The sequence below is a fragment of the Hippichthys cyanospilos genome, chromosome 2 (genome assembly GCF_059441005.1).
Source record: "Hippichthys cyanospilos isolate Australia breed blue-spotted pipefish chromosome 2, RoL_Hcya_1.0, whole genome shotgun sequence".
Taxonomy (NCBI): Eukaryota; Metazoa; Chordata; class Actinopteri; order Syngnathiformes; family Syngnathidae; genus Hippichthys; species Hippichthys cyanospilos.
The window spans coordinates 20,043,566-20,069,230 of NC_142370.1; the positions used below are offsets into that span (position 1 = coordinate 20,043,566).

At 43.7% G+C, this 25,665-nt stretch overlaps 2 protein-coding genes across 4 annotated transcripts; one reads left to right on the forward strand and one right to left on the reverse strand.

Moving 5' to 3' along the window:
• Positions 1-889: 889 nt before the first annotated feature.
• col2a1a (collagen, type II, alpha 1a) lies at positions 890-19,048 on the forward strand. 2 transcript variants are annotated; one of them, XM_088403708.1, is made up of 54 exons: positions 890-1,119; positions 2,563-2,769; positions 3,540-3,556; positions 3,664-3,696; positions 4,293-4,325; positions 4,444-4,497; positions 4,645-4,746; positions 4,872-4,949; positions 5,367-5,411; positions 5,530-5,583; positions 5,818-5,871; positions 6,033-6,086; positions 6,172-6,225; positions 6,308-6,361; positions 6,469-6,513; positions 6,633-6,686; positions 6,762-6,806; positions 6,916-6,969; positions 7,070-7,168; positions 7,251-7,295; positions 7,383-7,481; positions 7,563-7,616; positions 7,707-7,814; positions 7,920-7,973; positions 8,077-8,175; positions 8,278-8,331; positions 8,819-8,917; positions 9,012-9,065; positions 9,182-9,235; positions 10,579-10,632; positions 10,839-10,892; positions 11,138-11,182; positions 11,366-11,464; positions 11,691-11,798; positions 11,872-11,925; positions 12,025-12,078; positions 12,142-12,195; positions 12,441-12,494; positions 12,578-12,685; positions 12,770-12,823; positions 13,282-13,335; positions 13,415-13,576; positions 13,661-13,768; positions 14,026-14,133; positions 14,243-14,296; positions 14,400-14,507; positions 14,618-14,671; positions 14,762-14,869; positions 14,948-15,001; positions 15,522-15,629; positions 15,724-16,012; positions 16,980-17,167; positions 17,248-17,490; positions 17,576-19,048. In XM_088403708.1, exons 1-54 carry the CDS (start codon positions 1,026-1,028, stop codon positions 17,720-17,722), a joined length of 4,473 nt encoding a protein of 1,490 aa, XP_088259834.1. In that variant the 5' UTR covers positions 890-1,025; the 3' UTR covers positions 17,723-19,048. The 2 variants fall into 2 exon arrangements, with proteins under 2 accessions (XP_088259834.1, XP_088259826.1); XM_088403700.1 differs by lacking the exon at positions 2,563-2,769.
• Positions 19,049-19,696: 648 nt separating this feature from the next.
• aaas (aladin WD repeat nucleoporin) lies at positions 19,697-25,250 on the reverse strand. Of its 2 annotated transcripts, none has more exons than XM_088407696.1 (17): positions 25,114-25,250; positions 24,756-24,877; positions 24,152-24,279; positions 23,942-23,997; positions 23,770-23,861; positions 23,634-23,680; positions 23,374-23,472; positions 23,153-23,296; positions 22,404-22,524; positions 22,207-22,331; positions 21,568-21,628; positions 21,389-21,479; positions 20,895-20,988; positions 20,744-20,811; positions 20,456-20,534; positions 20,279-20,363; positions 19,697-20,182 (listed from the first exon to the last, which is right to left on the reverse strand). In XM_088407696.1, the coding sequence occupies exons 2-17, from the start codon at positions 24,864-24,866 to the stop codon at positions 20,027-20,029; spliced, it is 1,557 nt and encodes a 518-aa protein (XP_088263822.1). In that variant the 5' UTR covers positions 24,867-24,877; positions 25,114-25,250; the 3' UTR covers positions 19,697-20,026. The 2 variants fall into 2 exon arrangements, with proteins under 2 accessions (XP_088263822.1, XP_088263823.1); XM_088407697.1 differs by lacking the exon at positions 25,114-25,250 and adding an exon at positions 25,042-25,109.
• Positions 25,251-25,665: the final 415 nt, after the last annotated feature.

The following is a 25,665-nucleotide window of genomic DNA, read 5'->3' on the forward strand; positions in this document are numbered from 1 at the left end:
TACAAGTGCACGCCGTTGATTAAAATGGTATTTGAAATGAATGGTTGAAACCAAATGTTCACCAAATGAGTGTGCAAACCTGCTAATCGAGTTTCTCGGTGAATATTTTACCATTTGTCACAACTTCCTGTTAATTGCCTCTGTCCAAACACAACAACGTCCCAGAAAGTTGGACTGTACTGTGAACACAACGCATTGCACTGCCCATTGACCAGTTGGACGCACAAAAGTTGTTTATTGCCCACAGTTTAATCCATAATCCACAGAGTAGACTGTAAAAAAACAACCCAGAAGACCCAGTGCTTGGCTCTCATAAAAATGATCAAGCCAGGAGCCCCTCATTCCTTCAGAAACAGAATTTCCATTTCAGACACAGCTCCAGTGAGTCATTAATAAATAAATGAAGAGCAAATACACAAATATTGATATTTACAGCTGTCTGTTGAAAATGTTCTCAGAAAATGAAACGAAGGGGCTTATTCCTTGCCGAATTACGGAAAGATTTGTGGGAATGACCCTGAACTCCAGTATAATTGTTCTTGTTAGTTGAGATCGATATGAAGCCACTGAAAGCCTGCACTGGTAGTGGTGTCCACATGATCTCCACTGCTGTATAGAACGTGGAGGTGCATCTTTTGGCCAGGCCAAACAGGTCAAAGGAAGAAGGAGGGCTTAAGTTAATAGAAAAAAAAAAAAAATCCCTGGGAGAGTAGATGGTGCTGAATCGAGGGAGGAATATAAGGTTCGGGTTTCAGCTTGACAGGGGGTCTGGGGGAAGGACTGGCATTTTGGAATATACGAAGATCCATACAAGACACAGTGGACATAAAACCGCGGTGCTTGCCCTGACGCGGTGGGTGCAGAGTGCCAGCTGGGGCCCCGCGTTGGATTCCACTTAGTCTTTGGAGGGTTTGACTGCATGGTGCCTTGCGTCTCTGGGAAAACACATTTAACACACGAGTGACTGAACCTCTCCTCCATCCCTTCACTTCTCGCCCGAGCTATTGCATGTCTAACATTTAGACATGTTCAGCTTTGTGGATTCAAGGACTGTTCTGCTACTTGTAGCATCACAAATTGTTTTACTGGCTGTGGTCAGATGTCAGCGAGCGGAGGACGGTAAGTGTTCCACTTTCCTTCTTTTCTCCTTTAAACTTGTTTTTGCAGACAAACAAAGCATGGTGACCAACATCTCTTTGATACCTAAATTTACCGAGCTGATAAAGTCTGCAGTTCTGCAGCTCTTTTTGATAATGTGGGATGATGCCATTCTGACCATTGGCAATTACTTGAAACTTGGTCAGAATTTCAAGGCCTGAGTGGGATGGCAGAGCAGGTGAACAAATGTTGATTTGTGTTCATCAGGTGCCGACTCCACATGGGTTTTTAAAATAATCTTCAGGTGGAGACCCAAATCAGAAAACTGTCATATCCAGTTATATCCGGTATAAGTTATAGCTGCTTGACAGCTGATAAAGATTGTACTCTGATGATCGCTACAAAAAAGGAAATCATCCCTGTTCCGGAAAAAGTTGACTTTTTGCATTGTTTACTTTCATTGCCCAGTAAACCTGCCTGCCGGGGTAGTTCACAGCAAGGATGGATGAACGTGGATGTAATTGGAAAGTCTGGTCATAACAAAAAAAAAAAATAGAGCAAAAATGATTGTTGCGGTGATGAGAAGTGAAAGGGTCAGGCGGTGTGTGACCTCAGCCTCGCGGGCTCAAAGGGTAGCAGGAAGTCAGTGGCGGTTAGTAACTGAGTTGGTGCACTGTAGGACACCGGAAGATTCATATTAAGGCCCCCATTTATCGCATGATGCATTTTCCACCGTTCTGGCTTTTAGCTGTGTAATAGATGGCAACGTTTGCACAGAGCATCTTCAGATACTCCTAAAAAGCAAATAGCAGCAGTTAGCACTCAACCGGACAAACAAATTGGGCTGTATTAATGCCGCCGTTCTGTTTGTACTGTAGCTTGACGCCACTATGTGGTCCAGATGGAGAATTTTTGGAGACCCCCTGTTTACCTAAGGCAGCAGCTTGTCAATTGCACACAGTGTTTCCTTGAAAGAGAGTTGCATTCATTAGGGCAGTAAAAGCCCCTACACATTAAGTACAGTTAGTAAAAAATGTGAATTCGCTTGGACACGACTACTTTTAGGACAATTTTGAGCTTTTTTTGCGCGGTAGAGTTTGTGGGTCACAGCCGCACCTGTTTATGAGTATCTTCATTCATTCATTCAAACGATTCATTTACACTTTTGAGTCCCTTCGAATGTTTTACTGTTTTAAAGATGTAAAGCAGGCAAGCTTTACAAGGCTATACATACTTTTTTTCTTCCCCTCTCCCTCTATTGTGCACCTCTGTGACTTACAAACCACACACCCTCCATTTTACCCCCGTGCTGCCCCTGCCACACCCTGGCCCCTCACAATCTCCTTTCTTCAAACGCTTTGGAAACATGGAGCGTTCCTTAACTTTCTTAACTTTCTCTGGAACTGTCTGGTTGCCCCTCCCTTCCTCCACCACCTGCCACACAACCCCTGCTGGTCACAACAGAGGAGGCAGGTGGCTGCATCCAGGACGGCCAGCTGTATAGTGATAAGGATGTGTGGAAGCCGGAGCCGTGCCGAATCTGTGTGTGTGACAGCGGAGCGGTTCTGTGTGATGAGATAATCTGCGAGGAGATGAACGAGTGTGCCAACCCTATCATCCCGTCTGGAGAGTGCTGTCCCATGTGCCCCGCCGATGCCAGTGCCCCCATTGGTTGTAATTTATTTATTCACATATCCATAAATAAATTACTCTTTTAAGCTTTCCTCACCCTGGCTAACGCTACCGAATAGGGAATGCTGCATGATTCAAATTGGCTGCATGATCACCACTCACATCCTCTCTGAACCGCTAGTTTTACATGTACTGAAACAGGTAGCTTTATTTTACAGTCCAAATCAACTTAGACACCAGGTATCACAGTGGCCGTTTTCCACTGCACGAATCATAGAAGGGTAGTTGATATTTGCGCTACATATCTAAATAAAAGATTACTTTGCAATCTTTAGACTAGTAAACACAAGCATGACATATTGTGCTAAGTTTTTTTTTTTTTAAACCTGACCTAAATGAAGGGCTTTTGTGCCTTGGTCTTCAAAAATAGCTCGGTGTGAAGTGATGACTTTTGTTGACATCTTTCAGCTGCGAGAAGTCAACCTACTCCATAAATTGATATGCCATAGTAATTCTTCAAATCAGGTGATTCTCGTCATGGATGTATGTCTATACACACACGTATATGTATTGATTTTTTTCCTCGTTGCATGCTTGCTTCAGCTTCAGCTCCCTCCTAATTTCACTCATCAAGATGGATTTTCGGCCTGTGGGTTTGGTCACTATACTGTATAGCACCATCATCTCTTTGCCATTGCCCTTCTCCTAAAACTTAGCAGGATAATTACAACTTTGATAAATACCTTGAAATGCTTTTAAATGTGTTTGTTCTTTCTTTCCCATCACACCATCCATCCATTCGACGACAGAGACGATCGGCGCCAGGGTGAGGCACTTGAAAAATTCTGTCACCTCCACAACACATTCTGGTCAAATATGAAGCTTTCTATAAAACCCGATTTTAGCTCACTGGCATTCTCTTTTATCGACCAGGGTCAGAAAGGTGAACCAGGTGAAATTGCAGATGTAAGTAATTCCTTTTACAAGCTGTTGAGGTTGAAATGCACTCCATAAAACACAGATGATTGTGTAATACCACACAAAAGCCCAGTTGTTGCTCATATTTGGACTAACAATGGAACCTGCACCCCTTTAAACAATTACAAGGGACCCACATTTATGCTCCGATATGCCCTTCAATTCTTTGTCCAAGTAGTTTTTCAAAATATCTTTGTCTTTATTCCTGGAGTGTTAAATGCTTTCCCTAAAGAGGCTTATGATCATTATGGGGTTATCTACATGAGTGCCTTGTTAGACTTTCTATAAATGAGCAAAATCCTACATTCCTTGGACACAATGAACCTCATCAAATCCTCTTAGATTCTTTCAGCACTTTCTTAGCCAGGGTTCACACACACGCGGGCACACGCATTCACACACACGCGCAAATATACACACACAAGTCAGGAGAACAAAGTCAGTTCAAACAGGGGTCAAACAGAGGTTATGTTTTCAGCCAAAATTGGCCTGTCCAGTCAAATCTCCATCATGCTGTTTTCTGGATACGAGACAAAACACTGCTTGCAATTGCTCGCAAAACTCCTTTTTTCTTCTATCTGCAGGTCGTAGGACCAAGAGGACCAACAGGCCCTATGGTAAATATCATGATCTTTTGGGCTCTATGCAGGTGGCCAAAAGCTGTTTCTTGGTAGCTTGAGCAGGTGTTAGCCACAGTTGGAATGCTGCTGAGTTGAACGTTTTTTGCTCTCGCAGGGCCCCCCAGGTGACCAGGGATTACGTGGACCAGCTGGTGCAAAGGGTGACAAGGTAGGAGACAAAAAAAAACACTATTAATCATTTTTCTTATTCATAGCTTTGCCTTAAACACTGTACATGAATTGACTCTAACGCTAACCATGTCTCCCCGTAACCTGAAATTGAAGGCTAATTTACTGTCTTCTTCTCCACCCCAAGGGAAATGCTGGACCCCGTGGAAGGGATGGCGAGCCTGGGATTCCCGGAAACCCCGGACCCGCTGGCCCACCTGGCCCACCTGGACCCCCTGGCCTTGGAGGGGTGAGTCGTTAATCCACGTATCCCTAGTTTAGACCTCGATTCTCAAATTTCAATTGATGTTGGAATAGATATATTTCTTGGAATAAAATCATATTTAGTGGGAAACAAACTTTTTTTCCCCTCAGAATTTTGCTGCACAGATGTCGACGGGCTTTGATGAGAAGGCCGGAGGTGCGCAGATGGGAGTGATGCAAGGACCAATGGTACATGCTGTATATCCTGCCTACAGAACAGTGGTCTTCCATTTGGTTTAATACGGAATACAGTATGTATTCATTCGGTACACACTCGAGAGTAACGAGTTACTACCGTAAGGTGACAGAGTAAAATGTTTGCAATGCTGCTCTCGTGTGGTCAAAGTCTTAACTGCGACGCAGATTCATGTCAGGGTTGCCATTTGGAATTGTGTAGTTAGTACAATTGGGAACGTCACTCCAAAATGGATGGATGGATGGATGGATGGATGAATTAAATATCACTTCAATATATTACCGACTTCAAGATAATTTAACGCTAAAATGTATACAACATCCTGAAAATCCAGTGCTTGAAAACTCCATTTATACCGATGTGGCAATTATTCTGTACAACTAAGTTACCAATGTATGTTTCTCTTGCAGGGTCCAATGGGTCCTCGTGGTCCCCCTGGACCAAGTGGGGCCCCTGTAAGTGCAGTTGCCATAACACAAAATACAAAGAATAATAATTAAAAAAAAAAAAATCTGTTTGACTCACAGAGAAGCGTTTGCTGATTTTAATGTGTTGTTTGTGTTGTTCATGTAGGGGCCACAAGGTTTCCAGGGTGCCCCTGGAGAGGCTGGAGAGCCTGGTCCCGCTGTAAGTATGGGCTCATATATGTGTGTTTGACAGGAAGCACTCACAATTGCTTCACTAATTGAGACAACCAACATGATCTCAATGTCTAGCATTTTATTTATTTTTAGTGGTTTTGAAATTCAATATTTTGAAATTCAATGGTTTGCTTGATGGTCACTAGTACAGCAGTGCTTGAGTCTTGTATCATTTTTCTTTGATGCATTTTCGAGATTACTTTTATTTGTTTCAAAACAGGGAGCTATGGGACCCCGTGGACCACCTGGACCTTCTGGGAAACCAGGAAGTGATGTAAGTGTTTGTTCTCTTCAAAAACAATGGGGACAGGAGTCCTTTGTCACCAACAAAAACATGTTTAATCAGACTTTGTCTTAATTCCATTGCCGATTTTCATCAATTCAACCACAAAGTCTGTTCCCATAGATTACATGTAACTACTGGTGTCTCTGCAGGGCGAGGCTGGCAAACCTGGCAAAGCTGGTGAGCGTGGACCTGCTGGACCTCAGGTTGGAGATCAAATTCAATTACTTGGTAAAGTCATGCAAGGACACTAGCCAGGCATCTCACTTCCATCCCTTCTGTTCACTTCAGGGAGCTCGTGGTTTCCCTGGAACTCCTGGCCTTCCTGGAATCAAAGGACACAGAGTAAGTGTCCATCACTCCTCCATATTAAATCTATCTTTGCCACAACATGAGGTCTGAGCAGTCTTGTTACTGTCCTCTGTAGGGTCACCCTGGTCTTGATGGAGCCAAAGGAGAGAACGGTGCTGCAGGTGCAAAGGTGAGGACAGCATTTGTAAAATATTACTCATCTTTAAATGCCCTGTGTTCGATTGTTGTTTTTTTTTGTTCATTCATCTTATATACCTTCTTGTTTGTTTTAAATAGGGAGAGGCAGGTGCCTCTGGTGAGAATGGTGCCCCTGGACCCATGGTGAGAGCTTTGAACAATAATACACCTCGTCCTCATTCATGACTTTTTATTTGAGTTTGAACTTTAAATACACTTGTGTTATGCAGCTGAGCTTGTAATCCGATTTTCTATCATTTCAGGGCCCACGTGGTCTGCCTGGTGAGAGGGGACGGACTGGTGCTGCTGGAGCTGCAGTGAGTTTTTGTATCTACTTTATTTTGTCCATTCAATATTTCCTTCCTCCTGACATTACTGTCCCAACTCCATAGGGTGCCCGTGGAAATGATGGACTGCCCGGTCCTGCTGGTCCACCCGTAAATCACAGTTTCATATTATTTGAACAAATTGAACTCATTTTGCATTTAAAGTATTTAGAATACTGGTTAGACAGTACTAACATGAAGTTTGCACTTGTGTCTCCAGGGGCCTGTTGGTCCTGCTGGAGCTCCCGGTTTCCCAGGATCCCCAGGAGCCAAGGTGTGTACAGCGCAGACCTCCAGGAGACTTAAAAAAACACACAGGCATTTCAGTACAGTTTTATTGCGGAGGTACAAATGTTGTCATTCTGTCCTGCCAGGGTGAAGCTGGCCCTACTGGAGCCCGTGGAGCTGAAGGCCAACAAGGTCCCCGTGGAGAGGCTGGTACCCCAGGATCTCCCGGACCTGCCGGAGCATCGGTTCGTCATTATTATCACTGACAACCACCTCAAATGGTAATCAAGATCTGAATGTGAAATGTCCCCAATTTCTGTGTAACAGGGTAACCCTGGAACCGATGGTATTCCCGGGGCCAAAGGATCAGCTGTAAGTCCAATCTTATACTGCGTAGCGGGTGTGTATGTCTCGATTTTCACTTTTGTTGTGTCGTTTTTTTCTTTTTGTACTTTAAAGGGTGGCCCTGGTATTGCTGGTGCCCCAGGATTCCCTGGCCCCCGTGGGCCCCCTGGACCACAGGGAGCAACAGGCCCCCTCGGACCCAAAGGACAATCTGTGAGTCGCTCGAGAAAGACCTGTAAAACTATGAAAGCTGTTGACCAAAAGTCATCTTATTCCATTCTACGCCTGCTTTAGGGAGACCCCGGTCTTCCTGGATTCAAAGGTGAAGCTGGACCCAAAGGAGAACTTGTAAGTGATTTTGGAGTTATGTTTCCCTAAATATTGAAACGTCATTTAGTATTAAAATGCTGCAATGCTGGTATAACCTGATGTGTCCAGGGCCCTGCTGGTCCCCAAGGTGCACCTGGCCCAGCTGGTGAAGAAGGAAAGAGAGGCGCAAGAGGAGAACCCGGAGCTGCTGGACCACTTGGACCACCCGGAGAGAGAGTAGGCATTCCCTCTATTTAGCTATAAAAAAAAGGCAGCATAAATCAGAAACAGTCATGTTGTCCTGATCCTGATGATGTTTTTTTGGGGTTTTTTTGCTGACAGGGAGCTCCTGGCAACCGTGGTTTCCCAGGTCAAGATGGTCTTGCTGGCGCTAAGGTGGTCCTTTTTTAAGTGCATTGCTTAAAAAAAAAACAAAGTTCTGCGCTCCTACCCAAGCTGATGAACCATACGTGACTTTTTGAATCTTGTTGTTCTTCAGGGTGCCCCGGGTGACCGTGGTGTTCCTGGCGCCGCTGGTCCTAAAGGTGCTACAGGGGACCCCGGACGCACAGGAGAGTCTGGTCTTCCAGGAGCAAGAGTGAGCGCTGACTCCCATTATCAGAAACACATTAGTTGGGCAGAAGCACCCAATTTTTCTCATAATTTTAATGCGTACCAATAAATGCGTTGCCTTCTGCAGGGTCTTACTGGCCGTCCTGGAGATACTGGTCCTCAGGGCAAAGTTGGACCTTCTGTGAGTACTATTGCATTTATTAAGTGGAAATTACTCTTGAGGAATTATAATCAGTAGAACGAAATGAATACAATAAAAAAAAAAAAAACAGAGCCAGAACAAATTTCATGCTATACTTAGACATTGTTGGCATAAATTCATAGTAGACTAAGTCACATTTGAGATCTTTCAATGAACAAGGAAAAACACAAAACATTCAACAAACAGGAAACTTCTATTAGACTTCATTCATCCGCTGTAAACCATGACATGGGTTACTGAGAATCTCAGCAGATATGAAGACAAACACATTTTTAAAATATTCCTATTGATATTTTGACAGTAAGACAATGAATTAGGGCCTAATTCATCAATATCATTCATTGAATATTATATATTATTCAAGACATGTTGGGAAGTAAACCAGGTATCAGTGGTCGTAAGATTCAACTTCTTTCTTTGCAAAATCTGTGTCTCTGTTGTTCACTTCTGTACTTGCTCATGACAGGGTGCTGCTGGTGAGGATGGTCGTCCCGGGCCCCCTGGTCCTCAAGGAGCCCGTGGACAACCAGGAGTGATGGGATTCCCTGGACCAAAAGGAGCCAATGTCAGTTTGTCAGGATGGAAATGGAAACATGTCACTTACTTTCACATTACATCTGTAAAAATGCTTCTCCAGCTGACTTACTTGTGTTCAACAGGGTGAGCCTGGAAAGCCTGGAGAGAAAGGTCTTGTGGGTCGCACTGGTCTGAGAGTAAGTATTCTTTCTCCATCGACAATGTACTGTATACTTGGTCCCCTTGACTACCACTAGTGGACTCATCAACATCTCTTACCAAAATGCTCACTGAAAGGTTCCTCTCCCAATAGGGCCTGCCTGGAAAAGATGGTGAAACTGGATCTGCTGGACCGCCTGGCCCTGCTGTAAGTATTTTACTCTGTACTACTGTATTATATTGCTCATCTTTTCAAGACCATGACGCTTAACACTCCATCCTGAGGATTGTGTGAAATCCGTTGGATAGAAATACTCAATTTAAAGATTCCCATTGAAATGCCAAATCAAAGTGAAATCCGCTATAAAGAAATACTCAATGTTGTCTTTAGACAGTTTTTCACTATGGACAGCGGGAGGTGCTGCGTTTATCATTGTCCATAACTATGACAGGGTAGCCTCCGGAGGAGTGCTACCTGCATGTAATATAATTCCATGATAACTACAGTAGACCTACAGTTATATTTGAAACATACTGTTGGTCGTTAATGACACATATATTCGCAAGTTTTAAAATTGACAATCCTTTCATTTATTCCTTTTTAAACAAAAAATGGTCAAAATCTTACACAATGTCCCTTTAAACATAACTTTAAAGAATACACGCCCTTTTGAAAACATATGTTGCGTACAATATCAATATATGAGACAAACACATTGGACAAAAAGTGTAACTCATCATATCACAACATATATCAGTTATCATGCCCGAAGATTGCCAGTACATTATTACAATTTGTCTACAGCGATTGGTTGCGATAAAAGCAGAACTGGGGGATTTAACACAAAATTATTTTCAGGATAATCTAGGCTGATCTTGAAATCTTAGCCATTTCACAATTCGCATTCCTGTGCGTTCTTGCGTCTTTGTAATCTTGAAAAATGCCCAAGTCCTGTTCAAAACTAAAGTACATTACATATAAACTAAGAGCGAACGAAATGCCTGCTCTAGCATGCGAGTTTAAACCAAGGAAGCATTGGTTGGTTACTTGTAAAGACTAGGCTGCGGAGAAAGGTCTCAAGATGCATTTTGTGCTCATCAAAATGGCAGGGAAGAAGACTCGTGTTAGTAAGCTTTTTAAAACTCTTTCATTTTCCAAAAACACCTCGAGCTGGGGAAAAGTTCTCAAAGACTGTGGGAAGATATAACTTGGAGAGCTTGGAAACAATATTCTTTGGGACTTAACAAAAACATGAACAGCAAACGTAACTCCAACAGAGCTCACTTTGAAAAATTACATTTGCGAGTTGACCAATAGTAATTTGTTCTGAAGAAAAGAGTAGCGCGAAACCCCCCGCCTGTCATAACGCCAGGCGCCCCTGGGGGTCGCGGACCCCCAGTTTGATAACCAGTGGCCAACTTCCTGCTTTCAAGTCTTCTTTCAAATTCACACATGTAACAGAATAGGGTGTTGCTATCTCGTGGCCAACATTGGTATGAGACCAAGACTTAACATGGAACTTAACTTGTGTTCTTCATTTTCTTTCTCAGGGACCCGCTGGAGAAAGAGGAGAGCAAGGTCAGCCTGGGCCTTCTGGCTTCCAGGTTAGTTCCTTCATCAAACCCCACAATCATTTTGAGGACCCACGTAATAATGTCCCTCCCTACTCCAAATTTAACTATGATTACTGTGCTACGGACAAAAGATGAAGATATTGAAAACACTTGGAAATCTGGACAAACGACCTCAAAATGCATAAACACACGAAATAAAAAATGCCATGCCAACTTTTTTTTTTTTTGTCAAACAGGGTCTGCCTGGACCGACTGGTCCCCCTGGAGAGGCTGGAAAACCTGGAGACCAGGTGATTACATTTTCAGTCCAGAATCTTCATACTTCATCTTTGGATGAAATAGAGATTGTATTTCCATGTTGAACACTCAATTAAGAATTATGCTCGCTGTTCTTCCTTTCTGTTCTACACTAATGGAGTGAGTTTCAAGCATACCATGGTTGTTTCACGCTAAGTCCGTTACAAAGAAGAGTTCTAAAATATTCAATTGAAAATACATATCAAACCGGAACAAACATTTTGGATTGGCTTTTCAGGGTGTTCCTGGAGAGGGTGGAGCTCCTGGTGCTGTTGGGCCCAGAGTAAGTTTTGAATGTTCCTTTTCTCTTGTTTAAAGTGGAACATACTGCATAGTGCGGCAAACGTTTTATTGCATAAAAAGCAAATAGACAAGTCACACTGCGATAATGTTACATTACTTCGTTTAGAGTCATATCATGGTACCGCGTTACTCTTGTTCATTCAATGTACCTGTTACCAAACAGGGTGAACGTGGTTTCCCCGGTGAGAGAGGAGGTGCTGGACCTCAGGGTCTGCAGGGACCTCGTGGGCTTCCCGGAACACCTGGAAGTGATGGACCTAAGGTCAGTAAAGTACCACCTCCTTTTCATCTCTTACACAATCCAATTTGCGTCCTCTACCACCAAGGCTTAATCATAAAGCTTCTCCACCTTGTGCTTTGATCAAATTATTCAACAACACAGCTTTTCCCGTGCTTAGCCTAGAGAAAGATGATACCTAAACAATCCAATATACATTTTGTTACAATGTTGAACAACTGGACTGACGAGTAACAAAATCCTGATTTAGGGAGCCATTGGACCTGCTGGAGCTGCCGGACCCCAGGGACCCCCTGGCCTACAGGGTATGCCCGGAGAGAGAGGAGCCGGTGGCATCCCAGGAGCTAAAGGAGACAGAGTATGTGACAAATGACTTCTGGTTCAAAAAGTCTTTTATATTTACCTCATCCTTTTTTTTCTTTGTCCAACAGGGTGATAATGGAGCAAAGGGACCAGAAGGTGCTCCTGGCAAAGACGGTTCTAGAGTGAGTCTATAATGATGTTGTACTATTAATTCTTTTTTCATCCCTGCTGGCAACCGATGATCAACATCAATGACCCTGTTCTCTTCTCTCCCTCGCCAGGGTTTGACCGGTCCTATTGGTCCTCCTGGCCCTGCTGGACCCAATGGTGCCAAGGTAAGAAAAAGAGTCCCACTTGTACTGAAGCACGATGATCTTGACTGTTTCTCTTCTATCTAGGGTGAGACCGGACCCGCAGGACCTTCTGGTGCTCCTGGTGTTCGTGGTGCGCCTGTAAGTGTGCAAACAGGCACATTACGACCTGACATGTATTTGTTTGTTTGTTTTTGTGCTAAATTTAAGTTAAGGTTAAAAAATGTCTGGTAAAATTCTACAAAGTTCCCAAGTGATTTCACAGTCCTGTTTTCAGTTCATTCTTTGAATTTCTGTAAATTGTCATTATTCTCATTGAGACATACTTTGTGGCTATTTGTTTCAATACGACATGCCCTTATTGAGTCTCTTCTAACATTTTGCAGGGTGATCGTGGTGAGGGGGGTCCTCCCGGGCCCGCTGGCTTTGCTGGACCTCCTGTAAGTTCATTTCAGTCGAATGGAACGTGAATCTGACGTCTTCTTTACCAATGCTGCTGTGCTGTCTTGCGTGACGCATCCAGGGTGCAGATGGTCAGCCTGGAGTCAAGGGGGAGCTTGGTGAGAGCGGACAGAAAGGAGAGGCTGGTGTTTCTGGACCTCAAGGACCATCAGGAGCACCCGGACCAGTGGTAGGTATATGGAATTAGCATCAAACTGATACCAATTACGCAAAAGGTAAATTGAGCTGTACTTAATGTTTTTCCCGATTTCAGGGCCCGACTGGTGTTTCTGGACCTAAAGGAGCACGTGGCGCTCAGGGAGCTCCTGTAAGTAATATACAATAACCAAAGTTTACAAGGATGTTCATGAAGGATTGTTTTTTTTTTTTTGAACTTTTTCAAATGGTAAAACGTCTTTCGTGACTGATGATGCCACTGTTTTAACTAAGTAATGGGTGACTTGATTACAATGTTAGCATTCATCGGTAAGGTGCCCATTTCCGTTTTGCTTCCCTTTTTACATTTAAAGGATTGCGTTTTTGACTATCAAATGTACGGAACAGAAAAAAAACAGTCATTTACCTCATTTACTGGAGAAAACTGTGCCACCGATCAAGCAAGATAGGAATGCTGCGGGTGATCTTCGATTGTGGTGCACAATCAATTGTATAAAACTGGGCGGCTCTTCACAAATCTGAGTTGATTCAAAGGCACGTTATTGTTTTCAAGTGGTTAAGGCCGAGGTGCACAAGTCTGATAATGCTAAACACAATCTGTCTTTTTAGGGTGCTACTGGTTTCCCTGGTGCTGCTGGTAGAGTTGGCTCCCCTGGCCCTAATGTAAGAATATTTATTTCAGATTGATTTCATGAGTTCTGTTTTTGAGTGCTATCTGCTAATTGTGGTTTCTCCGTCACAGGGTAACCCTGGTCCTGTTGGACCTGCTGGTCCCGCTGGCAAAGACGGACCAAAGGGTGCTCGAGGTGATGCGGGGGCCCCAGGAAGACAGGGAGATGCTGGTCTTCGAGGACCTGCTGGCGCACAGGGAGAAAAGGGAGAACCTGGAGAAGATGGACCCCCTGTGAGTCACCTTTTCAGACCGATTCTTGTTTCTTACCTTCAGGAGAATATCTGTGCTGGAATCATAGCTTGTCTGTCTGTATAGGGTGCTGACGGACCTTCAGGGCCTCAGGGTTTGGCTGGATCTCGTGGTATTGTTGGTTTGCCTGGACAGCGTGGAGAGAGAGGATTCCCTGGTCTCCCTGGACCTTCTGTAAGTTCATGATTGTTTCTGATCTGCTCTGCTAGACTGTAGTTGTACTCAGAAGTATTACGCGTTGTAACCTTTGTGAAATTGACATAGTGTAAAGATCTGAAACGTATATTCCCCTTTAGAGTCACCTCTTAGATACAGTATTGTTAATTATCTGAATATTCTCGAGTCTTAAAAGAAAAAAACATGATCCTGGGACACTGATGGGTAACTAAGAAGAACCATACTTCTAAAACTACTGTCCACTTTGTCTCAAGGGTGAGCCTGGTAAACAAGGATCTCCAGGCGCCGGTGGTGACCGTGGACCTCCTGGACCTGTAGGACCACCTGGACTTACTGGACCTGCTGGAGAGACTGGAAGAGAGGTGAACCTGGGATACACAGGCAGAAAGATAAATCAACCACAAACTAGAGTATAGTAAAAACATAGTAAGCAGGGTAATCGTTTACACACTTGATCCGTCTATGTTTCAGGGTACCCCTGGATCCGATGGACCACCTGGCAGAGATGGAGCCGTTGGAATCAAGGTGAGAGAAAAGAGTCCAAGTCCTTCCAGTCTAAGAGAAAACAAGGGACTGGTATTAAAGGAAAAGTTGATGGCAACACCCAAGTGAGATATTCTTCCTGTAGGGAGAGCGGGGTAACACTGGTCCGGCTGGTGCCCCTGGAGCTCCTGGTGCTCCTGGTGCCCCTGGCCCTGTTGGACCTCTTGGAAAGCAGGGAGACAGAGGAGAGTCTGTGAGTAACGCACAAAACTACGACTTCTTACAACGACACTAATCATATTTAAACAATGAAAAAATGCACATCGAATATGAACATAAGCAAACCATGACAACTCTCTTCAGGGTGCACAAGGACCTGCAGGACCTCCTGGACTCGCAGGTGCACGAGGAATGGCTGTGAGTATCAAATATTCATTCTGACGTTGATTATTCTACACGGGTGGTACCTGAAGTTTGGAATTTTGAGGTACCACTGCTGCTCTATAGGGACCCCAAGGACCACGTGGAGACAAGGGAGAGAGTGGTGAGGCTGGCGAGAGAGGACAAAAGGGTCACCGTGGATTCACTGGTCTGCAGGGTCTTCCTGGGCCTCCCGTAAGAACCTTCTTGCCATGATGCGGATTTAATCCGCCTTCTCTTTGTTGCCTCATTCGTTGTTATGCATTCCGATAGGGTCCCGCTGGAGATTCTGGCGCTGCTGGACCTTCAGGACCAAGTGGCGCTAAGGTGTGAACCAAGAGAGATGAAAAATGAGTCAGACATTTTTTCCATCATGTTCTCTAATATTTGATGGTAATAGGGGTCACAGGTTCACCACAGCGCAATTCTCCAATCACTTGGGGAAGATAGGAACAGTAAAGTGCGAGGGCCTTAATTACCCACAAGTGTGATAAGATGGGCGACCTTAATTACTATGTGAGAGGAAAAAAGTCTGACAGAGAGGGGGAAGCACTCATGCTCGGATCAGAATAGGCTCTAATATCTCTTGCAGATTAGATAAGCAGAGAGGTTATGATAAGATGAATGAAAGAAAATGTCTCTTCATTAGTTATCTTTGTGCATATTAAGGCAAGTGGTCTGGAAAGGATTGGAGTAAAAGAGGTAAAATGAGAGTCCATATTAAAATCTTCAGAATTTTGGGTGTCTTTTAAGCAAGAAAAGTTTTACATTTAATATGCAGAGTTTAGGAAGCATTCCCATTTATAGTTACGTCACGGTCACCCTCTTTTGCTCACTGTGTCTCTAGGGACCACCTGGACCAACTGGACCCGCTGGCAAAGATGGATCTAATGGACAACCTGGCCCCATCGGACCACCTGGACCTCGTGGACGCTCCGGAGAAAGTGGCCCACCTGTATGCAAAACACAACCTTCCTTTCGACTCAATTTCATGCTATTTACGTTTGAGTACGATGATTCCATCTTGGCCATTTTGGGGCATTTTTTAGGGCCCTCCTGGAAACGCTGGACCCCCTGGTCCACCTGGGCCCCCAGGCCCTGGCATTGACATGTCTGCCTTCGCTGGTTTGGGCCAGACTGAAAAGTCTCCCGACCCACTGAGGTACATGAGGGCTGATGAGGCGTCCACTTCCCTGAGACAGCATGATATTGAGGTTGATACCACACTCAAGTCGCTCAACAACCAGATTGAGAACCTGCGCAGCCCCGACGGCTCCCAGAAGAACCCCGCTCGCTCCTGCAGAGACCTCAAACTGTGCCACCCCGAGTGGAAGAGCGGTAAGTCTTTTTGCTGTGGTATGAGACCAAATATAACGTTTGTAGAAGGTTAGCTAAAAATTGCTGCTCAAGACTATTTCAATGGAAAACTGTCATTTCCCATGCCTTGCTAAACAAGGTAGGCACAAAAACACAACGTCGTTTGTGAAAAATCAAATTTGAGTCTGTGCTTCTGACTGATGTAAGGGAAATATAAAGCTATAGAGTTGTTATCTATAATATGTTAACAGTATATGCTCCACAATGAGACGTCCATGGCCTCAGCGAAGTCAAATATGTATAACAAACAAAGAAGGGCCGTTCGGATCAGGGTGATGATTAACTCATCAAATTGTTCATATTCTAAGAGTCTAGGCATCCAATCCCAAGTATTAAGTTCCATTATTTTTTTGTTTTCAAATGTATGGATAAGGGAGTATCTAAAAATGGCTGGAACTGAATATTTTAGGTAGTAAAATAATTGATTTCTTCAAGTAGCTAAGTTCTAAAGCAATCAATCACTATAGTACCTCAAGCTCTCAAGTATTCCATTACTCTATCAGTGGCGCATCAAGTAATCAATTACTTTAGTACTGTACCTAAAACAATTGTATACTTGAGAATTTAAGTGTTTGAAGTAACGGTTTCCTAAATTACCCAAAGCAATCGATTACTTGCGAACTTATTTACCTAAAGTAATAGTTCACTTGATTCATTAAGTGCAGCCATTTTTAGACCCTCCTTTAGCCAAACGCTCGAAAAAAATAATGTAACATAAGTACCTGGGATTGAATGTCTGGACTTTCCAAAAAAAAATATGCCCCTGGGATGGAATGAGTGAAATACAATTGCCAATGGGCGACACCAAAGGATGAAGTACAATGACATCTCCATAAAGGAAAAGGACCAAGACCTTAGTACGTGCGAACCCGGTGTGGCAGCATAATTTTTTTGATTCAACGGCCTAGTTTTTTTTTCCTCTCTCAAGGTGACTATTGGGTTGACCCCAACATTGGAAGCGTAGCTGATGCAATCAAGGTCTTCTGCAACATGGAGACCGGCGAGACGTGCGTATACCCCAGTATCGCCAATGTACCGAAGAAGTCCTGGTGGACCAGCAAGGGCAAGGACCGCAAGCACATTTGGTTCGGAGAGACCATGAACGGAGGATTCCATGTGAGCGCACCCGTTGGGCGACGATCATGTTATCGTTTCTTGGAAGTGGCTCATCACCCGCCCGGCTTGTTTGGTTACAGTTCAGCTACGCTCAGGATGACTCTGCTGCCTACGCCGCCAGCGTTCAGCTTACCTTCCTGCGGCTCCTTTCCAATGAGGCATCCCAGAACCTCACGTACCACTGCAAGAACAGTATCGCCTACATGGATCAGGCCACAGGCAACCTGAAGAAGGCTTTGCTGCTGCAGGGCTCCAACGACGTGGAGATCCGTGCGGAGGGCAACAGCCGCTTCACGTACAGCGTGTTGGAAGACGGCTGCAAGGTGAGTGGCAACGCCAGACAAAGGAAATTCCCCAAAAGACAGGCGAGAGTGAAAGTGACGCGTTGTGTTGGTTTCCCGTCAACAGAAGCACACGGGCCGGTGGGGCAAAACTGTCTTTGAGTACAAAACACAGAAAACCTCCCGTCTGCCCATCGTGGACATTGCTCCTATGGATATCGGAGGAGCGGATCAGGAGTTTGGCGTGGATGTAGGCCCAGTCTGCTTCTTGTAAAGTGGAATATCACATTGATTCCCCCCCACCCCCAGAATAACAGGAAAGAAGTAAACTCAAACATGAAACACTACACGCAATTCCACAATAAAGAAGACTGGAATTCTAAAAGAAAATTGATCTCGCAACAAAGTGCTCTCCAAGTTGGATGCTAGCACTGAAGGGCATCGGCAATAAGTGTACATCTCTGTCAAGACGCTTCCTGAGATCCAGTCATGTTTCCCACGGCCCGCCGTTGACGGGTACGAGTCCGGAGGATGAAGGACTGAGCAAAAGATGCGGAGAACTGAAACATGACTCGATGTCACTTATTTATTGTCTCACTTGAACGGGTAGAGATGAGGTAGGACTGGAGGGGTTCACTTTGTAAGTACGACAAGCCTCTCTCCACTACAGAACAGCCGCACGACCTCCGTCCCAGTCCTACTCCACCTCCCTCCCCGTTCCCTCCTGTCACAGCAAAATGGCATTTTGAATCCGTGCAGACCAATAAAATATTCTGAAAATCCAGGTACTCCACGCCTGTCCATCGTGAGCAGGAGCTGAACCTTTACTGTGTATTATAAAGCCTTGGTTCTATTGTTGTAAAGGTCTGTTTATAAGCATCCAGATGGTTGGTTTTATGTGTATTTCCACATTATGTGTGTACATGTGTTCCATGCACACCCACACTTTTTTTGGAAAGTGAGGTTTCATTTGGGGTGTATGTTCTAAAGTCCTGTTCCCCTTCACTGCCCATCAGAGAAGGGGGACTTCCCCTGCTCTCATCCAAACTTTGCTCTGTAAACACCCAGAGCAATTTTGCCATTCCTTGTAGTCATCCAAATGGTTTGAAGCTACCTCACGCTGAAAAACAAAGTGAAAATGTAGAGATGACCGCAAACGCATCTACCATCAGGCAAAGGCGAAGAGCTACCTTTTCTTTGGGGTGGCTCCCTGTTCCGAAGGTGCTATGAGTTCTGTAATAATCGTCTGTACCGAAAGCCCCCCACCCCAGCCCAAATTCCCACTAGCCTCGCACCGCACTCGTACTCCACCCAGAAGAAGACGTGCAGTCGGGTGAGACGGGTGGAGGCTGCGGACTCCTCAAGACCTCAGCTGAAGTCCACACACCTAAAATGAACCGAGTCGCTCAGTAACAACCAGGGTGGGACACCTCTGTGTGCGTGAGGGTGTGTACATTTTTTTTAAATTAATTTTATTATGATCCGTTTTGTTTTTATTTTGTTACACTTCTCATTGATGTAAATTGGAAATAAAAGGAAAACATAATGAAGTTGATTTTTTTTCTTTGAGTTTTCAATAAAAGTATCACAGGCGTGGGAACGTTTTTGTAATTCTTTTGACCCAAAATGTTAGTTGTACCATACTTAAACTTTCAAGTCAGCTATACAGTGAAACATTCACAGCGCAACGCAGATCTATACTGTACGCTCAAAGACTGTATGTATATTAGCTATCTACTTTTTCAGGATGTGCTGAAGCATTGTCTTGTCTGCAGATATGTGACATACGGAATATATGCATACGTACACATATTTACGATACATTACTAGGGTGCACAATTACTCAATAGACAGTTCAAAACTTTTACCTTTTTTTTAACCTTGTATTTTTTCCATGGTCGGAGCGGCATGGTCATGTAAAAAAGAACAAAAAACATTGAACGCTATCATGACACAACTTGCTTTAATACATGAATGAAAGCACTGAAGATAGAAATAGACTTGTTAGAGAACGAGACCCCAGAAGTGACAAGAATTACATGTGGATTATACGCCGATGATTGGATCCTGCGGCTAGTGTATGTCGTGAGGTAAGGAGGACGATCTACACTGCAGGGGTGTCAAACATACGGCCAGATCCAACCCGGTAGGAGATTTAATCCGGCCGGCGAGACGATTCTTTGATATATATACAGTATATATATATATATATATATATATCAATATATATATATTTATAGTGTATTGTACATATACTTTCGTACACACATGCAGTATATAAACACTTTTTTGTATACAAAGAATCTTTTACTTGGGCCTTGTCCATAAATTTAAAAGTAGAATATAAATTCTGAAAATAATTTAAACAAACGATGGAAACTAGACCAACTAAAGCAAATTGATAGCGAAACAATCAGCACACATTTTGTCATTTTATCCCAAACAATGACAACAAAAGCATACCGACAGTTTTGTCTTAACATTTTGAGACATAAAATACGCAATCATATTACAAATTCTTTTGGTACATTTTATTGATAAACAAGATGAAAAATATTCATGACAATGTGATCGATGTTTATGGTATAAGCTCAGTGAGGAGCGAATGATAGGCTGGGTCAGCAGGAAGTTCACGAGGGCGCGGTAGCAAAGGCCTGCCATTGAGCATACATTGGCTGACATTGCCGCTTTGGAAGTAGAAAGGCACATGGGTAATTCTTCCTGTGGACCAACACTATGGAGAGAAATAGATGACACATTAGTATGCTATGGTAAGAAAACACCACATTGTCTTCTTGATGATCGGTAAGACTCGAAGGGACTTCCTGACCACAGTGAGCAGAGCGCCATGCTGAAAATTTGGGTGGAACTGCAGCAGTCTGGGTTCTTCACCAAGACCTCCTTGAACAAAACCACTAAAGATAGGAAGGACAAACCCTCTTAACCTTTGGATACATTTCATTTGAAAATGTTAACGCATTAGGGCACACAAGTATAAAACACCCACCATGGCAACAGTTCAAAAATGGGCTTTGTTCTGGTCTTGAACACAGGAATGACTGCAGGTCGATCTGCTTGTGAATCACCTGAAATGTTATGAGCGACTCTTGAATGTGATGTTGACAATAATACAATAAGTAAGTTCACACGACTCCACGTATTATTAAAGCATTAACAGTTAGTCCCACTCTGACCGTATTCCGATTACTGTCTTCATCTGGCCAATAATAAAGCAGAAAATGGTGTACTACATGTATGTTCTCTGAAGGATAGCAGAAAGCTGACTTTCCGAGACCTTTGAGAAGCACAGCAAGTCTTTCTCCTCTCGGATCCCATGCCAGAGACTGGATCTCTCCACCAACGCTGCACAAATAAACTGCCATGGTCACAGACAAAATACACACGTTTCTTTTTTTAGGGCTAACTTGTCCGACTACAGCCCTTACGTGACATCTCCTTCGGGTGTGGTAAAGGTTGTCTGTGATAGGTCAGCCACCACAGATGCTGCTTGTGAACCTTTTGATGCGCCAGTGAGGACACCTACCAAATAAGCGTCAAATCACAATTGGGCAAAATCAGACTTGTATGGCTCATTATAACAGGACATTACCTAATGTGGATATATAAAATACAGTATCACTAGAAGAAAGAAACAGGCATTCAACTGGTCTTTAAAGGTGGTTGTAGACCTGCTCCATGTGAGTACAATCAACCCGAGACAACTTTTGCTGGGACTTGGCTCAAAATGAATGAAACTGAACCGAAATAACCAAGGAAGCAGAATCTCTGTATCGCAAAAAAAATAAAAAAAATAAGAGGGTGCTTTTCTGAAACAGAGGCTACGCATCAATGTAAGTATTCCAATTCATGAATTAAGACAAATGTGCGGGACTGGTGTGTTGTCATTCCGGCAAACTATTTATGTTTACTGTGTAGCAACCTGGGGTGTCAGTGAAGGCGAGCGCGTAGATAACAGTTTCTCCCTGAACGGTGAAGAGAAGCCGACGCCCATCTGGACTCCAACAGCCAGACTAAACCAACCGACCAAAAAAAACAAAGTTGTTTTGTAGTAATGAAGCCTTAGAAATGAAATCATCACGACGTGGTGGTTATGCTTACCTGGCAGCGGCCTTTATCACAAGGCCAACGCTCACACGTCCACATCCTGGTTTCCCAAACCCTAAAAAATAACGAGACGCGTCATCTTCATGACCTTGCATTTGAAACAACGTATTGAACTTTCATGACATTTTTTCTCAACATAAGGAAAACTTGCCATTTAGTATATGCATTTTTGATGACGAGAACCTAGTCAACGAGGTTTTTTAATGGGGACGGGTGCGGGAGAATTTGATAGCACTCCACTGTAAAATTTAATGATGCACCATCATCAGTACAGTAGTTAGCATTAATGCCCGATTTGAGATATGAGATCAGCGGTTTGTGAGTTGACTGGGAGTAATGACGGCATTTTGTGCAACCTACCTTTGTTCAACTGCTATTTAAAAAAGCACAAACAAAGGCAGAGTCAAACTATTTTTTGCTCGTGAAAGGACATTCTATTCTTTATTCATTCTGTAGATGGGGTGTAAGTAATAATATTGAACACAACATCTTGGCTGGCACTGTGACAGTGAGCGCAACATTTGATTCCTGCATGTAACAATCATTAAACACTCTGTAAAAAAAAAAAAAAAGACACTTAGTTGAAATGCTGAAGCTGAGGTTCAAATAAAAAAGACAATTTAAATCTTGAACCTGAAGAGAGCAGATGGCGTTGAGGCAAGAAGGTGGCTCCCATCTGTGGACCAGGACAAAAAGCTGACCCCGCCTCCGCCGACACGCTGGAGGGGCACACAGCTCTCTGCCGCTACATCCCACACCTGAAATTAGTCAACACGAGAACAATTCAGCAACTTTGAGGAACGATGACCTACTATGCTGAAGTCTCGCACCATCATGGCTGTGTCCATAGGCGAGGCCGACACGAGCAGAGAGCCGTTTGGTGACCAAGCAATGGAAGTGACTGGCGAGTGGCCGGGATGAGACAAAACCTGCGCGCATCCAGACGAAGGCCTGTTGAAGAGGAGGAAAATACACGTCAACACAATGTTAAACATCAGCAACTGAACAAGATTCATGCCATTTGAGTAAAATGAGGGTAGGAGTCGTAATCCACGTCCTGCCCCAGGAGTTGGAATTCACTCCTTTCTCATTGGTCGCGCGTGAGTGAGGATGCGCTACGGGAGCAATACGGTGTGGACAAAACAGAGGGCTGATGTATTCAATTGGAATTTCGAACGTAAACTCTGCCTCCCTGTTATCATGTTTGGTCAGCTACAGGCTCCACTCTAGGTCGACATCTGAGGAGTGCCCGTGGCATGTGCGATTACAGTCAACTCGTTTGTTTGGCATACAAGAAACCTTCACAGCATGCCCCTCCGCCATATTGCTTTTTTTTCGCCATTAAAAAACAAAACAAATCGTGAAGCACGGTGGGCATGAAAGACAAAGCGCAAAGTAGCGAGGGAACACTGTAGTTCTTCCTAACCCTTAGAAAATTGTACCTTTGCTTATACTTGCAGGAGCCCAGTTAACGGCCCTGAAGTGCCTTCACATACCCCCATTTGAGAATGGCTGGCCTAGTAACAAAGCAAAGATGTTCAGTAACTATCGGTAAGAATCAACGCAGCCATTTACGTGCCTGGTGGAGAGCGAGCAAGGGTCCACATTCCAGACCAGTAAACAGTTTTGGCAAGCCACAGCAAGTCCAGATGCACACAGCGGCTTCCACTGCACTGCAGCGATGCTCCTCTGGAGACGGTGCTTCAGGGTTGGAGTTGTGGCACTAAGATTTAAACACACAGGCTCATGAGCGAGACTCTCATCATTTCTCCAGATGTTACAAGCACACAAGATCATCACCTTTTGGGATTGTAGATCTTGATTGAGTCATCTAACAGGGCAACAGCAAATTTATCAGTATGAGGATGCCAGCAAAAGGCACGCACCACACAGTCTGACCTGACAAAATGGGCAGATCACAGATTTCACTCAGCATTTTTCACTCATAGTAGGATGTTATTGTTAATAATGCTTTATTTTACAAAAAAATTGCAGGTGAACAGTTGAGAGATGAAACCGCCTATTTTTGTCCAAATGTTGGCCAGGCAGTTGCCACTCACCAATTCAGTGCTTGTGAAAACTCAGCGATCATGTCCTCGCTGCTCAACTACAGATTACCAGACAAATAGAAACACACCTTCCATCACACGCTTCGTTTCTTAACATCACTTGATTGAATTGTCAGGTGGAGCTTACAGTGAGATGGGGAAACACAGAGCGGTGAAAGGAAGAGATTCTCTGCAGCAATGCCAGGATGCACCTCGAACTCACAGACAACCACTTTGGCACTGTGCAAAAGAGAATCACACTTACAACACTGTACTTGTGTATTACTGAATATGTCGGTCACACAAAATGAGTCACGTACCCTCTTCATGGGAGTTTGTGATTTCATTCAAGAGCCCGGTAAAACCACCATCCCGCCTGAAAGAAAAGTAAGCTCCTCTGACACACTGTGCTCGGAAGGAAATGATAGTGACAGTACAGATACGTTTATAACTCTTTTGTCTTCCATGCTAATACCACGTTTCTGTCATGCCATGATTCACTGTCGGTATGAACTGTGCAACGAGCATACCAAGCAGCTGCACTTCTCATCCACAACGTCTCTGAGTGGTCAAGGAAGGCTGCCTTGCTGCTGCTCTCAGTGCGACTGTGCAACTTGAGGGACTCTCGGGGGAAGTGCAAAATCAGAGGACTTGACTCCTGTGGAATCCAGCGGTTCATAACATTATTCTTCGAATGTATTTCATTCAACTTTTAATAGTCATTTTGAATGAACGCAATGGATCTCGAACAGCATGAGGGCAGGCATCAAAATCAGATGTATGCGCAATCATTGAACTCGGGTTATAGCTGCCTAAAATGATGCCTTTGTTGAAAGGATTAGCGACTCAAGTACTTTTGATTTTTCATTTGATAAAAAAATAACAAACATATTAATGATAAATCAAACAGCAAGTTTTGGAAAAAGGTGTTTTTTTTTTCTCCATATGTAGTCGATTTTGGCAGAGGCGGCCAAAATCATCGAAGGATGTTTAAGTCAAAAATTTTTTGATCAAAATACGATTTCTTTGTCAAAATACGATTTGGGCCATTATTCTGAGAAGGTGCTTATTCCCGACGTTGTCGTTAAGACCTTTACAACTGTAAACAACACAGTTGATAATTTTAGAGCAGACCTGCTGCAGCCGCTCCTCCGCGTTGCTTCCAGTCAGGAGCTCGTTGTTAGACTCGCACAGAGTCGTGTGTCCAGGTGCAAGCGGAGGGGGGAACAGCGCTAGAGAGCACATCTTAAGCAAGGCTGAAGTACAGATTAAAAACAACAACAACAACAACAAATCAATCGTTTTTCTTAACCATTGCGCAAATGCTGATGCTACTGCTACGCTAACATGGTAAACAATCGAATGCCGCCAAGGCGTGCCTTGATCGATCGCTCTTGAATTTATACATATTTTAATTTACCTTTATGTCAGGTCAAATGTTGCTGAATATGGTTTGGATTATTACAAAGCAACGACTCTTGACACAACTTACTTGGATATGTGAAATGCCTGGATCCCGCCGTGGAAGTCTACGGGTCCTCAAGAGGTACAAACACTACAGCACGTTATCAATTCCAAGCAATGCCCTCTTGAGGACAGAAGTTGGCATTGCATATCATCTAATCCGAACAAACGGTTTAGGTGGTCAATAGTTTTACTGTTATTCAAATTCGCAAACTAGTGTAGTAAAAAAATATATCTGTACTTTCTACAAAATTACTTTCCAAAAAAATACAGATTAGTCCCGTTCTTCAGGCAACATAAACATAAAAAAGACGTTGTTGTCTTGATTGATTGCGATGTTACTCTTGTTCTGACAAAAAGAAAAAAAAAATCTGACTCCGACGGCATGGGGCAATGTGAACCAGAGAATATTAATGTTAACAACAACAGATTCGGGTAAGCATGAGATCCCCCATCCAAAACCTAATTTAACAGAAATTTATGATGTTGGCAAAATGAATGACTCACAGTCTGTCGGCTACCTTTCTCACGATTACTTTTTACAAGATCGGTACATTTTAACAATATGTTTTTGACTGTA

Excerpts from the sequence above, each read along its gene's own strand:
- col2a1a (XM_088403708.1), top strand. The coding sequence starts at position 1,026 with ATGTTCAGCTTTGTGGATTCAAGGACTGTTCTGCTACTTGTAGCATCA. Across the intron at positions 7,169-7,250 it reads CCGGACCTGCCGGAGCATCG|GGTAACCCTGGAACCGATGG; the intron begins GTTCGTCATTAT and ends TCTGTGTAACAG. Across the intron at positions 7,617-7,706 it reads CTGGACCCAAAGGAGAACTT|GGCCCTGCTGGTCCCCAAGG; the intron begins GTAAGTGATTTT and ends TGATGTGTCCAG.
- aaas (XM_088407696.1), bottom strand. The coding sequence starts at position 24,866 with ATGTGCTCTCTAGCGCTGTTCCCCCCTCCGCTTGCACCTGGACACACG. Across the intron at positions 22,525-23,152 it reads CCTTGCTCGCTCTCCACCAG|GCCTTCGTCTGGATGCGCGC; the intron begins GCACGTAAATGG and ends CCTCTTCAACAG. Across the intron at positions 20,812-20,894 it reads ACACCCGAAGGAGATGTCAC|CGTTGGTGGAGAGATCCAGT; the intron begins GTAAGGGCTGTA and ends TTATTTGTGCAG.